The sequence below is a fragment of the Triticum dicoccoides genome, chromosome 2A (assembly GCF_002162155.2).
Source record: "Triticum dicoccoides isolate Atlit2015 ecotype Zavitan chromosome 2A, WEW_v2.0, whole genome shotgun sequence".
Taxonomy (NCBI): Eukaryota; Viridiplantae; Streptophyta; class Magnoliopsida; order Poales; family Poaceae; genus Triticum; species Triticum dicoccoides.
Window position 1 is genome coordinate 126,134,416 of NC_041382.1, and position 14,996 is coordinate 126,149,411.

General features: G+C 45.1%; 2 protein-coding genes across 2 annotated transcripts in view; both read right to left on the reverse strand.

Annotated features, from left to right (window-relative positions):
* Nucleotides 1-1,642: 1,642 nt before the first annotated feature.
* On the reverse strand, nucleotides 1,643-4,718 carry LOC119357729 (pentatricopeptide repeat-containing protein At4g28010-like). Its single transcript, XM_037624580.1, has 2 exons — nucleotides 2,811-4,718; nucleotides 1,643-2,566 (listed from the first exon to the last, which is right to left on the reverse strand). Exon 1 carries the CDS (start codon nucleotides 4,716-4,718, stop codon nucleotides 2,829-2,831), a length of 1,890 nt encoding a protein of 629 aa, XP_037480477.1. The 3' UTR covers nucleotides 1,643-2,566; nucleotides 2,811-2,828.
* An 8,791-nt stretch (nucleotides 4,719-13,509) lies between these two features.
* LOC119357730 overlaps nucleotides 13,510-14,996 on the reverse strand; it is a 5,757-nt gene continuing 4,270 nt past the window's right edge. The window contains exons 6-7 of the mRNA XM_037624581.1: nucleotides 14,226-14,304; nucleotides 13,510-13,649 (exon numbers count right to left, since the gene is read on the reverse strand). Of these exons, the coding sequence (XP_037480478.1) occupies nucleotides 13,510-13,649; nucleotides 14,226-14,304 (219 nt within the window). The remainder of the gene's footprint in view (nucleotides 13,650-14,225; nucleotides 14,305-14,996) is intronic.

Below are 14,996 nucleotides of genomic sequence, written 5' to 3' on the forward strand. Positions count from 1 at the left end.
TTTAAACAAGATATTCATGAAATAACAGAGCGCATGGCATCATACTAGCTGAACCTTTTTGGGGGTATAAACCTACCACCAAAAGAACTGCCTACTGCCTGGCTAACATAATAACTGGAACTTGCAAAGAGCATAACAAATGATGACCTCACTTTCCCACTGCAAGCCTTCACAGGGCAAAGAAGACACCTAAAAATATATAGCAGAAACTAAATGGATTCTAACTCAGCAAAACTCTGGCAGTAAACAAGGCATGATATTCAAGCTGATCGTTTACGAAACGAATATTCAAGCCTGATAGGTAACCAAACGCACTGTCTTCTCCAAACTTATTGTTAATAATGACTAATGAGGAGGTAATCTACATAGCGAGTAATTCTGGAGATGTTGTCTTCTTAACAGAAAATGTGAACCATACGAATAGTACTGCAAAATATACATGAGAATACACCAAATCAGTTGATCAAAGAGAAGTGGGACTAAAAAGCGATGAGCATTACCCATACTAGGCCTTGGCCATAAAGATGCCCACCGGCCAGGAAAATACTAGTTAATGCAAAGGTTAGTTGTATGATCGAATTATCTGACTACTGATGAGCCTCCTTTTCGAGACCAACAGACACAGAGAGTAACAGCAATTCGACAGACACAAAGATCAAATGAAAGAAAAACGAGGTAAACAAGGGAAACAGCACAAAGCTGTAATTACATGTTTGAAAGGTACCAAAGATCATTAGACCAAAGCCAGCATAGGGAGGAAATCATCGCCCCTCGATACAATTACCAAATAAGGAGCACAATGATCCAATCAATTTCTAACGACGCGCAAAGAATTTTACTCAGGGAAACGATAAGCTTCAAAGTCAGTATTTAAACAAGATGTTCCTGAAATAACGGAGCGTATGGCATCGCACTAGCAGACTTTTGTCTCAAATGTATAAACCTACCACCAAAAGAACTGTCCGACTAACACAAGCGCAACTTTGGGAAGCACATAACAGATGATGCTCTCACTTTCCCACTACAACCCTAACAGGACAAAGAAAAAAGGGCAGCCCCAGTGCATGTAGCTCCCGCTTGCGCAGGGTCTGGGGAAGGGTCCGACCACTTTGGGTCTATTGTACGCAGCCTTTCCCTACATTTCTGTAAGAGGCTGTTTCCAGGACTTGAACCCATGACCTCATGGTCACAAGGCAGCAGCTTTACCACTGCGCTAAGGCTCCCCTTCCCTAACAGGACAAAGAACACACTTGAAAATTGGCCGCAGAAATTAAATGGATTAATCCTTTGTAGTTTTTCTAAGAACAGAGCAAAACTCTGTCCATAAACAAGACATGGTATTCGAGCTGATCGGTGACCAAACGCATATTCAAGCCTTGATAGGTAACCAAAGCAATGTCTTCTCCAAACTGCCAAAGCCTGAGTTTACACATAGTACGTCCTGTCACTGCGGCTGTTTCAGCAACACTAGTATTAAAGTATTAATAACAACTTTAAGCTAAGAGTTTGTTGCATCCAGCTCTGGCATATTAATGACTAATGAGGAGGCAATCTACATAGCTAGTAATTTTGAATGTGTGTAATCTAAAAAAATAAATTTTGAACATTTATCTTCTTAACAAAAATGTGAACCAAAAGAATAGTACTGCAGTGTAACAATATATTACAATAAAAGAAATTGACAGTGGGAACAAGGTTAGATCACAATTTTTTATCCGGACAAGAAGCTACACATATAGTACATGAAAATACAACAAAATTGGTTCGTCAAAGAGAAGGAGAACTAAAAGAGACGAGCATTACCATACTAGGCCTTGGCAATACAGATGCCCACCGGCCACCTCTAACTCTGCCAGCAAGGATAAGGCCTTTGGAACATTGGCTGCGGAGCGACTGGCATGTAAGCAGGATTGCAGGAATGGTTCTTGATCCGTTCGTCATCGCTGGTAGAAAAACTCTTGCTCGGAGGTAGTGGCATGTCAAGGAAACACAGCAGCAGGTTTTGGGCTTTGATGAGAGATGGTGCCATACTGCCATCGACAACTCCACCACGCAACTCAGGCTCAAAGTGTCTGGTGCGCCGCAACCATACCACCCTGGTAGTGTATCAGTATAGACAGCCTGACAGGTTTGGTTTGAAACCCATACCAAACCTGGTAAATGGAGCAGCTGTGTTGTTTGGTTCAGGCTACCTCAGCGGGTTTTGGAACCTGTGAAAAGCCCCTACAAGCTTTGGCGGTTAGCCCCTTATAAACCATCTTTGTCGTGGACATGCTCATCTTAAAACCTAGTGAAGATGGCATTTCTCCTTGCTGGATTTATGAACATCCCATCTTTGATGTCAACACTCCAACTGTTTAGTTTATCTGAAGATACATACCACTACATGTCAAAATATCCGCAACTCTTTAAGGATGCTGAATTGTCGTACCACATGAAATTTGAAGATGCCACTTAACCAAGAGTCTGACAAATAAGTGTGTGAGCAAGATTTGATCATTTGAGTATGTACGTTTACTCTCACATGTCATTGCTTTCAGCTTTGCCTTGGATGATATAGACTGCACTGGTACATTGAGAAGAGAAGAGCAGATTAAGCAATCCTGCATTAATCATGAGGGTAATAGGTACATAACATGCAATGACTATAATATGGTTATTTCTCATAATTTAGGATATCGGCCAGCTGAAAGTAATATACTAACACCCATACTCCAGCAATGGACGAAAATATCAAAGACATTTAGCAGATTTAGACTAACCGAACATATATTAGATTTCAAATATGAAGGCAACATACACGCAAGCACCTGAATTGGGATCAGAGCTCAGCAAGGAGCAGGGGATTCAGGTTTGGTGCATTGTTTTTGTAGCATATTCATTACATCATGGGGCAAAATGGCATCGCCTTTTGATATTTCTTTATCAAAACCAGGCAAGCTCTGCAATAACTCTTGCCCTTCAATGCTTGCCCCAAGAGAAGTGACAATAGTTGAAATAATTTTAGGATCAAGTGCTACACCCTTGGCTGTCATTTCACGAGTTAACTCAAGAACCTTCTCGGTGTCGCCTTCAGCTCCATAACCTTGGATCAGTGAATCAAATACAGCAACGTCAGGCACAAAGCCACTTGCTTTCATCTGTTTAAGCACCCGCTCCGCCGCTGCCAGGTCTCCAGATTTTGCAAACATGTTGATTGGGATAGAATATGTCACAGCATCAGGAATCAGTCCCTCATCAATCATATCTTTAAGAAACTCTTCTGCAATTTTCTTCTCCCCTGATTTGAAAGCACCATGGACCATAGTGCTATATGCAGCAGCATCTAATTTGCAGTTCATATACATTTCATTGAACAAATCCCTAGCCTGCCCCATCATGCCTTGATCACACATAGCTTTAAGCAAAGGAATATAGTGAACTGGCTCAGGCTCCATCCCTTGACGTCTCATTTCAGACAAGAGGCTTTCCGCACGTTCAACTTGCCGCATTTTACAGAAGCCATTTATCAATATGCTATAGGTGAACGAATCAGGCTGCAGTCCAGAACTAGCCATCTCATCCTTCAGCTTCATGGCCTTCTTTACCTTGTGGACTCTAAGGAGTCCACCAATTAGCAGGTTAAATGTCACCAAGTTACACCTGCATCCATTCTCAGCCATCATGGCACGGACCTCAAACGCTTGCCGCATCCAACCAATCTTACAAAGTCCATGTATAACCGAGTTGAATGTCATCAAGTCAGGCCTAACTTTAGTTTCACCTTGCATCATCTCCTCTAGCAACGCCATCACCTCATCCATCTCAAGCACACTAGATAGCCCTGTGATGAGTGTGTTATATGTCACAACATCTGGTTGCACGCCCTTCTCCAGCATATTCATCCGCAAATCGAGCGCCTCCCTCACAGACCCTTCCTTGCACATGGAATTGATCAGCACATTGTAGGTCACCACGTTTGGCTCCAACCCCCGCTCCGCCATCATTTCCATCACCCGCGCTGCCTTTGTTACCTTCCCGTGTCTACACAGGCTATCGATCAAACTAGTGTACATCACAACATCGGGCTCAATACCCTTGTCAGACATTTCTTCGAACACCTTGCCTACGCTTTCCCACCTCCCGGTCTTGCAGTACCCATGGAGTAAAGAACTGTACACAACCACGTTGGGCTCGATACCACTATCGCACATCTCATTCAGCAGCTCCACGGCCTTGTCAACGTCCGCGGCGTCGCACAGCCCACGGATGAGCGTGCCGTAGGTGACCACGTCGGGGCGGACGCCGCAGTCCTGCATGGACCGAAGCAGCCCGACGGCCTGGCCCGCGCGACGGTCGGCGCAGAGCGCGCGCATGAGGGTGGTGTAGGAGATGGCGTTGGGGCGGCAGGCGAGGCGGGGCTCGTGCGACATGACGCGGAGGAGGAAGAGCGCGGCGTCGAGGCAGCCCTGGCGGCAGAGCGCGGCGAGGACGGTGTTGTAGGAGACGGCGTCGCGGACGGAGGGGAGCGCCGAGAGGAGGGCGGGGGACTCCGGGAGAGGCAGCAGGCGGAGGTGGCGGTTGAGGCGCGCCGCGGCCTCGGCGCGGCCCCGGCGGAGGAGGACGGCGAGGTAGGGCGCGGCGCGCCTCGGGGGCGTCCGGGACGAGGCGGACGCGACGGAGGCCGCGACGGCGACGAGGGCGCGGAGGACGCCGGTGCCCGCGTGCTTCCTCGTCATGGCGGACTGTTGGCGCGGCGGCGGCGGCGGCGCGGGTCGGCAAAAGAGCTGGTTGCGCGCGTTGGTTGTGACTTGTGACCTGTGACATGTTTGTCGGGAGGGCCATGGCCGTATGTTGGCAGTTGGCTCGGCCTCGGTTGACAATGGTGGGCTAGCGGCCTTGCGTGAAGATGGCCTTCCGGGGCGTGGAGCATGCTGGGCCTATTCAAGTCCTACTCTTCTTTGGTTTTTTTTGGGTGCTTCTTTGGGTCTTTTCACACAGTACAAACTGAAACGCTCGTATATACGCATATACACTTAAAAATTTCATGTGCACGTACACCCTATCTCTATGAGCACCTTCAAGAGACAGAGTCAGTGCATCATCTAAAATTGTCGAAGTCACCACAGACGTCTTTGTAGCCGATGAGAATGTTTCCCCCCACTGCACAAACATCAACAAAAAAATTGGAATAAATCTAGAAAAATGTGAGCACCAGTGTTAACTATAAGACTTGAATCCTTTAGTGGATTAGTTGCATCACAAAGAACCTCACCATTTGAGCTAGGCTCAGCAGTCCATGACCAAGGAGTGGTACCGACTGACCAATCTATGCTTTGAGCTTCAAATTTTTATTTCTTCTGAAAAACTCATTGAAGTTCAAATGCATGTAATCCCTTGCCAATTTATTTTCCTCCAGCAGTTCAATTGTGCGCAAGAGAAATATAACGCCTATTGCGAGACCAATGGAACCCTCGCCCATGTCGCTCGTCGGGTGGGTCGGCCCAACAATGGTTTTGGCAAACCTCTAGGTCGAGTGGGGACTAGTTTGGGGAACATTTTGTGCATTGTTTCACAAAATGCTAAGGGTCACTCATGGCAATCATTCAGGCTCCCATCGCCCACACTACACTAGGAAGATGGACCGGCCCATCAAAGATCAAATGAAGCGAGCACACGATCGGTTTTAGGAACCTGAACTGTTTTTTTTTTTGTTCCCTGGTTTTTTGGGTTTCTTTCTGTTTTTCCTTCTTTTATTCTGACTTTCTAATTCATAATTTCGAAAAATGTTTGCAATATCATAAATTGTTACCTTTTCAAATATGTTCTGGTTTCCAAAAAAATGTCCATGTTTTTCTAAAATGTCCAATGCCTTCAAAATTTGTGCGAACTTTAGTACATGGTTTGTTTCAAACAACCAGTCCAGGATTTCAAAATTGTTTACATTTATCTAAAAATGTTCGGGTTTTCCAAACAGTGTTATGAATTTCCCAATTTCAAAAAATTGGTCATTAAAATAAGAAACTGTTATTATTTTAAATAAATTATTCTTGAACATTTTTATCAAATCTACAAATCTTTATTGGATCCACAAACATTTTTCAAATTCCTGAACGTTCTCTTAATTCGTCAACATTATTTGAATTCATGAACATTTTTTATGAACAAATTTTCAAATCCTCGAACGATCTTTGGAGTCTCGAACATTTTTTCAAACTTGGTTTTTACTGTGTTTTTACGTAGTTTGTTATTTTCTATTTATCTTTAATTGGCCTTCTCATTTTTAGTTTTGAAATTCACAAAAATGTCAAAACATCTTAATTTTAGTGTATGAACTTTTTCTTCCCAGCCATGAACATCTTTTAAAAATTTGTGTTCATGAACATTTTTCTAAATGGTATAAAGATCTTTTTTATGATTTTTTTTTGTAAACATGATCATATTTATAAATTTCATGAACATTTTTTAACTATCAAGACCATTTTTTTATCACGTGAATTTTTTATGATGCCATTAACAAAATTTAAGTTCTACAGATATTTTTTGAAAAAAAATAAGTAAAGTAAATTTGTTGGAATACAAAACGTGTTAGGAAAGAGAAATTAAAAAGGAAAAAAAATGCAAGCTAGCTACTGCACTTAGTTATAATCACAAGGAGAGGCGAGCACCTGACGCTCCCTCAACCATGCGCCATATATGTCTAAAAAAGATATCATTAAAATCAAGGCGATACAAAAAGGGCGAGTTCCACTCTCCACTCTCTATGCATTTTTTTTATAAAATCGGTTTCTAGGTAACATTCATTGTGTGACAGTGAAAGTCCAAAGGAGAGGGACTAGGGTAGCCATTCCTCGTCAGCAAGGTCAAATGACACTTCGTGTTGGATACTCAAAGTTGAATGTTGACGGTGCAGTATCTGCAAAAGGTGGAGATGATGACATGGGTGTCATATGCCATGACGAACATGCCATTTATAGGGGATCAACGACCATCAAGTTCCACTGCATTTCAGACTCAACAATGTTACTTCTTTTGAAAAAATCATTGAAGTTCAAATGCATGTAATCCCTTCCCGGTTTATTTTTCTTTTAGTATTTCAATTGTGCCCGAGAGAAATATATCGCCTATTGCCAGATCAATGGAATGCTTGCCCACATCGCTCATTGGGCGGGGCGGCCCAACCATGGTTTTGGGAAACTTCTACGTCGGGTGGGGAGGATTGGTTTTGGGAACCTTTCACACGTTGTTTGGCATGAATGTTATGGATCACTCATACCAATCGTTCGGGCTCCCATCGCCCACACTACGTTAAGAAGATGGATCGGCCCATAAAAGAATAAGCGAAGCGAGCAGATCAACGACCGGTTTCAGGAACCAAAACCTGTTTTTTGTTTCCTTGTTATTTAGGTTTCTTTCTATTTTTCCTTATTTTTTATTTTTTTCATATTTTAAAATCATAATTTGAAAAAACTTTAAAAATTGTTCCTTTTTTTAAAAAAATTTGGTTTTTCAAAAATATGTCCATGTGTTTTTTTAAAAATGTTTATAAACTTCAAATTTTGTTTGAACTTTAGTAAATGGTTTGTTTAAAAAAGGGGGCTTTGAAAATTTCACACATTTCTCAAAAAATACTCTTGTTTCCAAAGAGTGTTCAGAATTCCAAATTTGTTTCCCAGTTTGAAAAAACATGATCACAAAATTTAAAAATTGTTATTATTTTTAAAACTTGTTCATGAACATTTTTATCAAATCTAAAAATTGTTTTTGGATTGACAAACATTTTTCAAATTCCTATACTTTCTATGAATTTGTCAACTTTATTTGAATTCATGAACATGTTTTGAAATCCACAAACATTTTTTACGAACAATTTTTCAGATCCAGGAATGGTCTCTGGAGTCAAGAATATTTTTTTATTCTCCAAAAGAAATTGTAAGCAATTTTTATTCATAAACAATTTTCCAAATCCACGAACAATATTTGAATCTGTGAAATATTAGAAGTCATGAAAAACATATCACATCCCCAAACATTCTTTGAATCCACTAGCATTTTTAATTCATAAAAAAAATAAAAAAATCATATTTTTTCAAATCGATGAAGAATTTCTAAAAAAATAAAATGTTCTGAATTAATTTTTTTGTTAAATATGTATGATTTTTTTTTGCAATTCACAGCTTTTTTGTAGTCACAGTGGTTTTTAAACTGACTGATAAGAAATGAAATGATAAAAGAAGACATGAACTCCCTCGATGGGCAGGCCCATTTCGAGTGATACAGAGCAGCTCTCAATTTTTGGAAGGTTTCATTTGGTTTTTCCTGTATTTCCTATATTTTTTTATTTTCTATTCTTTTTTTCATTTTCCTTCTCCTCTTTAGTTTTGAAATTCACTTAAAATGTCAACCTTTTAATTTTAGTGAGTGAAATTTTTCTTGCCTACCATGAACATCTTTTAAAAAATGTGTAGATTTTTTAAATTTGAACATATTTGATGATTCTTTTTGTAAAATAGGATGGTTGATTTTAGAAATTTCATGAACATTTTTTAAATGTCATGATCATATTTTTGATCTCGTGAAATTTCTAAAATGCTATTAACAAAATTTAAGTTTTGCAGATATTTTTTTAATGCGTGATGGTCATTTTGAAAAAAATAAGTTAAGTAAATCTGTTGGAATGTTAATTAGTGTTAGAAAAGAGAAAATTAAAAGGAAAAAAAACTGAAAGATAGCTCCACTTGAGTGATAATCACAGGGAGAAAACTAGCATTGCAGCGGGCTGGCCTATACAAGAACGGCTAGAGGTGAGCTCCCTCAACCATGCGCCAAATATCATGAAATGAAGGCGATACATAAGGGCGACTTCCACTCTTCACTCTCCACACATCTTTTTATAAATCGGTTTCCTCATAACCATTCATTGTGTGATAGTGAAAGTCCAAAGGAGAGGGACTAGGGTAGCTATCCATCATCAACAAGGCCGGACGGCGCCTCGTCTATGATACTCAAAGTTGAATGTTGGCGGTGCAATATTTGCAAAAAGGTGGAGATGATGCCGTGGGTGTCATATGCCACGGCGAACAAGCCATTTATATCGGGTCATCGACTGTGAAGTTCCACTGCATTTCAGACCCAATGATGTTGGAGGCTTTGGCATGCAAAGAAGCACAAGATTTCGCTGAAGTTCATCTCGTCCGACGCATTTTGGGCTGCTTTTGACTGCCTTAGCATTACAAAAAAAAAGTGAAATCAGGGTGTTGTTCCACTTCAAGAGAGTTGCGTACTTGCGTTTTTATGAAATGAAAAAAAAACCGCGCACAAGATATTTCCAAAAAGAAAATCATTTATGTACTTTTTTTAAATCAGTCATCCTGGCTCCACCAAGGCTCCACCGCTGCTGCTTTTTTTTTTGTTTGAGATGTGTGTGTGCACCGCTGCTGCTGACGAGCAGATGGAGTGGGCTCACAACCTCCCAAGGCGTTTTACTCTGCCTCCAGCGGGACCAGGCCATGTCACTGCACCCGGGCCGGCACAGTCGCGCAGGTCACTAGGTCAGCGTGCTCCTGTTGCCCCACCCCCCACCCAGCACCACCCCAGGCCGCGGTATAGTACATACAACACGGCCCCCACAGGCCCACACCCGCGCGGACCCGGGCCCCTCAAAATCTAGCCAGCTCGACGTTCGCCCGCCCCCCCTCACCGGCCGGCCGGGTCGCTGCGCCGCATTACGCCCGTCACGAGCACCCGATGCGCTCCGTCCACGACGTGCGTGCTCCGCGTGTGCCCTCGTAAGCAAATTAAAAGCGCCACAACGTCTATGTCGGAACTTGAAATTCAAATAAGAAAATGGTGCGGTCGTGTGCCTCGATCGACCGATCCATCGAACTCATCTCATGGCAAGCAGGGGGTTTAATGATTCGACGGGCGTACGGTCGGGCGAGCATGTGCATGTGCATGGAGTATGTACCCTAGCATGAATGAATGCGGAAGGAAGCCGAGCCCGTCCAACGGACTGGATCCATCCATGGGCGCAGGCAGCTGCGTCGCGTTATTCTCGTCACGGGCTTGTAGCTAGCTATAGTTAGGCGTACATTACATGCATGCATGCATGCATGGCCGTTCTGGATTTCTGTCTGTCTGGATCATGTATTAGGAGTATATCTGAATCTGATCGGTGGTGGTGATCCCTGTCTGTCTGCCTGCCTGCAGCAGCCCAGCCCAGCGCTGCGTACGTACTACCAGAGATCGACAGCAGCTAATCACACACACAGCTCGGGTAGCTGGTTACTCTTTGCTATACACACTGTGTATATTTATGTCGCAACGGGAAAAACAACAAGTTAGCCCCAATCCAACCCGTTCTGCGTGCTCTGTCAGAGCCGTGCAGAGATGCATGAAGTCTATCTAGTCTTCTCTTGGTCTGCCCACGCCGGCGCTCAGCGAACAAGTGCAAATGAATGTCGATCGAGCCCGCCCAGCAAATGATCTACTCCATTCCTATCTGCATTGCATTGCATGGCCCCAGCACCGGGCACCAAGCTGCGGTGCTCGCTCGCTCGGTCAAAGTGTCAACCGGCTAGTAGGTGTAGGAGTACGTTTGGTAGCTGCACCATATTAGGATCCTCACGAGCCATAACTCCTCACGCGCCGAGACACAACAACAACAAAGCGGGCACATGGCATGGCGACCCCTCAAATCAGAGTCCGACGCTGCAGTGCAGGGGAAACAAACCGACCGATCTACAACAGCTACTAGCAGCGAGCTCGACCTGCATGGACCTCATCACGAGTCACGAGCAATGAATCCGCCTGCCTGGCCCCCCGAACCCGCAGCAAAGGGCCGCGTCCTCCCAGGCAGCGTCCAGCTCTTTGCTGGTAGCCCAAGCAAGCAGAAGCAGGCCCTCACGTTACGCTATGGCTAGGCTGGGCTGGGTTGTTGCGTCGCATTACAAGCTCCTCACGAGCCTACATTACATGCGTGCGCCCATCGGCCGGCTCCATCTCATTTTCTCCTTCACCCTGATGAACTGAACTGAGACCAGCCGGGGCAGCAACGTGGCCCAAGCGCCCCGGCACGGTGGGTTGTTGCTGCGTCAACCACCGCATCACGAGTAATAAACCCGGCCAACACCTCTCCTTGCGTGGACGTGGATCTCACACGCATCCACGATCAGTCGTTCCACGATATGCGTGTCCTCTTCCCTTGTCGCGCGCGCACAGGCACAGTGCTGCTGCGGCTGCTACAGCTGCGCTGTGCTATGGCTATGCTACGCTAGCTGCCGCCCCTCTGTTGCGGCGTCATCACAAGTTCAGAACAGGAGGGCAGCAGGCAAGGCAGGCGGCAGGGCCAACGGGGAAAGGTGGCACGGAAAACTACCCGTCACTGCCACAGTCCTCGCCCGCCTCCCCTTTGGATCCACTCTCAGCACCGTCTCTGAAAATGAATAGTGGAGAAAGATTGACAAGGAGTTTAATATCTCGCCTCTGTGATTCAAACGTTTGACAAGGAGTTTAATATCTCGCCTCTGTGATTCAAACGTAATAAGATTAGAACCACTACTGCGGCACTTGGAGTACAAAGCAACATGTGTCTGTCTTATTGCCTGTCCTGCCACGGGTTCGGTTTAGTTTAGTTTATTATAGTAGTTCATCGCTCATCGCGAGTATCTCTCTCGGACTGAGGACCGGATCAGCTGATAATCAGAACGGCTGCCTTTGTCGGTTGCAAGGAGGATTGATCGACGAAGCGGCGTTGTCCTCTGACGGAGGCATTAGGAACGGAAGCGATGGAATCATGCGTACTGGTAGCTCGGTGGTGGCGTGACAGACAGCTTTTGGCGCTTGGACGCGCTCGCCCGTGCGTTGCGTCCGGCCTAGACACGTCCCTGTCGCTGACTGACTGCAAGCCAACGATATACGCTACGCGCGGAGCCAGACGGGTGCGTCCAAGGCGGTGGAGCCAGACAGACGGCGTCTTTGCTCGTCGGTCGACCGGCCTCGGCCCATCCATCCATGGAACGCCGTGGCAAACGACAAGGCGCGCGCCTGCCTGTCCGCCCGTGCGCGGCCGCCCCGGCCTCCTCCGATCCATCGATCTGTCCTCCACCTCGCGCCAGCCGGCCACCGCCGCGCGCAGCCCATGCATTTCCTTCGTCTGCGCGCGCGCCCAAACATGATTTCTGCCCGTTGCCGCGCGCCACCACGGACGGTGCATGCCACGGCGAACGCACGCAAAGGGTGCACCGTGCACGCACGCACGCTCGATTTCTATTGTACGTCCTTCTTGGAAGCAGCATGGTGGAGTGGAGTGGAGTGGAGGACATGCATATATATCTTCTTTTTTAGGGTAACATGCACATATATCTACTACTACTACTGTACCATGCATGCATGTAAAACTGAACTTGGTGAATCTGAACCTCAAACAAGAAAAAGATACACACGGCGGCAATCTGGATTTGGAATTACTAGCACCCGTGCGCTACGGAATTGTCAAAGAAAGGGAGAGATCGATCGATCGACGCATGTCGTACCCCGGCATCCTCCTCCTCCTCCTTGTTCTTTTCCCTATCTTGTATCCATCCATAATCCATTGCTCGATGGTGATCGATCGAGAGGATCCTAGGGGCGACCAAAATGGATTTTCTTTCCTCCTGTTATTTTAGATCCATGGAGAGAAAGATGAGAATCCAATGGCACTACAACGGATTAATCAAACGCGCACGTTAAAACACTATAGCTGCAGCAGCAGCTGGGCGACTAATTTGGCGCCAGATCTCAACAAACCATATACGCGTCACTCTCGATGTTCCATCCACTTTCAAATCGGTCCAAGCCAACTGCCGCCTTGCAACAAAAATTACTTTTAAAATTATAATGTGCTGATCGTGTGTGTCACATCGATCGATCGTTAATTAGCGGACGCTAATAAATGGGTTACGGGTCTGCAGGACAGTAACTGTGATGTTCTTGTTCTGCTGTCAGACAGCAAAAACTTCGATTGGCAATTTTTTACGCATATCATTTCTGGCGGACGCAGGGATCCCGATCAGTCACATGATAGGATAATGTGCGAAGAAGATTACGCCGGGACAAAACGTACAGAACGGCCATCTCTTTTGATCATGTGCGCTTTTTTCCAACCGGGCTCTCAACCCCTTTCCATTAATTTCGCAATCAACGGAAATACATCAATCTGTATCCAGATGTTCTTAGTGCCCAAACCACTACAACTAACAGGATGAAAGATATAAGCTTTTTGAGATCAAATGAAGCTGAAAGGGGAGAGCGAGCTGGCGCACCATCAGGAAACCCACCGCAGGATGATCCTGGAACGGACCACCCGCCATGGGACGAAAACCTGATGACACTCACAAACCACAACCCAAAAACGACAGGAGAGGAAATCCCAGGATGAGGCAAGTTAAACAACATCTGCGACTAGGCTAACCGTAACCAGAAGACATAAAACCAGCGGGCATCAAACCCCAGTGGGAGGCGGCAAGCAAAAGGACCGAGCGTTGAGCACTGCTAACCAATCTGGATCCCTTCTCTGTCACCCAAAAGGGATCTGCCTCGAGGGAGGGACCTGTCCACCAGCGCAGCAGCCGCGTGAGCCAACCTCTTCACTCCAGACTGGAGCTTCGCCCTTTCTTCTTCCTTTAGCAAACCTGCCCAGTACAGCAAAAACGAGCATGCAGTGAAAACAGCCTCAAGAGGAGAACGAACAATATGATTATCAAATGTGACTTTATTGCGGAGGGTCCAAATCCCCCAGCATATTGCAGCAATAATCATTATGTAAAACTGTTTCCCATCCGGAAAGAACTTATAAAGCCAAGTTAAGCTTTGCCACAGAGAGCGAGGGCAACATGAAACCCCGGCCGTCATGCCCAACACCCCCCAAACCGACCGAGCAAGCGAACAGGTAAAGAACAAATGATTTGCTGTCTCGACTTCATTACAGAAGGAGCACACAGGATTTTCAGGCCAGTTTCTAATGCGCATATTATCACGAGTGAGAACTGCGTTCTGAAACAGCTGCCAAAGGAAAATCTTAATTTTCAGCGGAATAGGTGCTTTCCATACCATCCTATAGTTAGGACCTGAAAGATTTCTTTCCAACCATACATATACGGATTTAGTAGTAAACTTCCCTTTACTATCAAAATCCCACAAGATTCTATCTGGGGAGTCATTCAACGACAGTTTCTTAGCCTCCATAACCATCCAAGCCCACTGCTCACCCAACACCCCAACCAGTCTACGTCTAAAGCCCAGCTCATAGTTGTTAGTCGCCCAAGATGCAACCGTGCATTCCTGCTCCTAGCAAATACCAAATAGATCAGGAAAGTGATCTTTCAACGCAAGATTCTCAGCCCACGGATCATACCAGACCCTAGCCAGGTTTCCACTTTCGATTTTAACTTTTCTTCCTGCCATATAAGAATCCTTGACCTTCATAATTGCTTTCCAGCAGAGAGAGTCCGAAAAGCGGCTCCGAATGGTAGCCACTGTTTTGTTCCTGAAGTATCTAGCTCTTACAATACGCTGCCATAGCCCATCACTTGTTTCTAACTTCCACCACCACTTAGCAAGTAGGGCAATATTTTGTTTATGAAGATCTTTAATCCCTAATCCCCCAATCCTTTTCAATCGACATATCCTCGTCCACTTAACCATATGGTATCCATGTTTCTTATTTTTCCTCCTCCAAAAGAAACGTCTGCGATGTTTATCCAGCTTCTCAATAAAGGTCTTATTAAAAAGGAACATTGACATGAGGAAAGAGGGAATTCCATCCAAACTGGACCCTAGCAACGTTAGTCTAGCTCCAGAAGATGCTGCATATGCTACCCAGGCATCAAGTTTTTTGATCATTTTTCCGTCAAGGAAATCTAGATCCGCATTCTTGAGGGTAGAATAAGTAACAGGGACTCCCAGATATTTCATGGGAAGTGTGCCCACTTGACACCCAAACATGTTGGCATACACCAAATCAGTATCATTATCCCCCC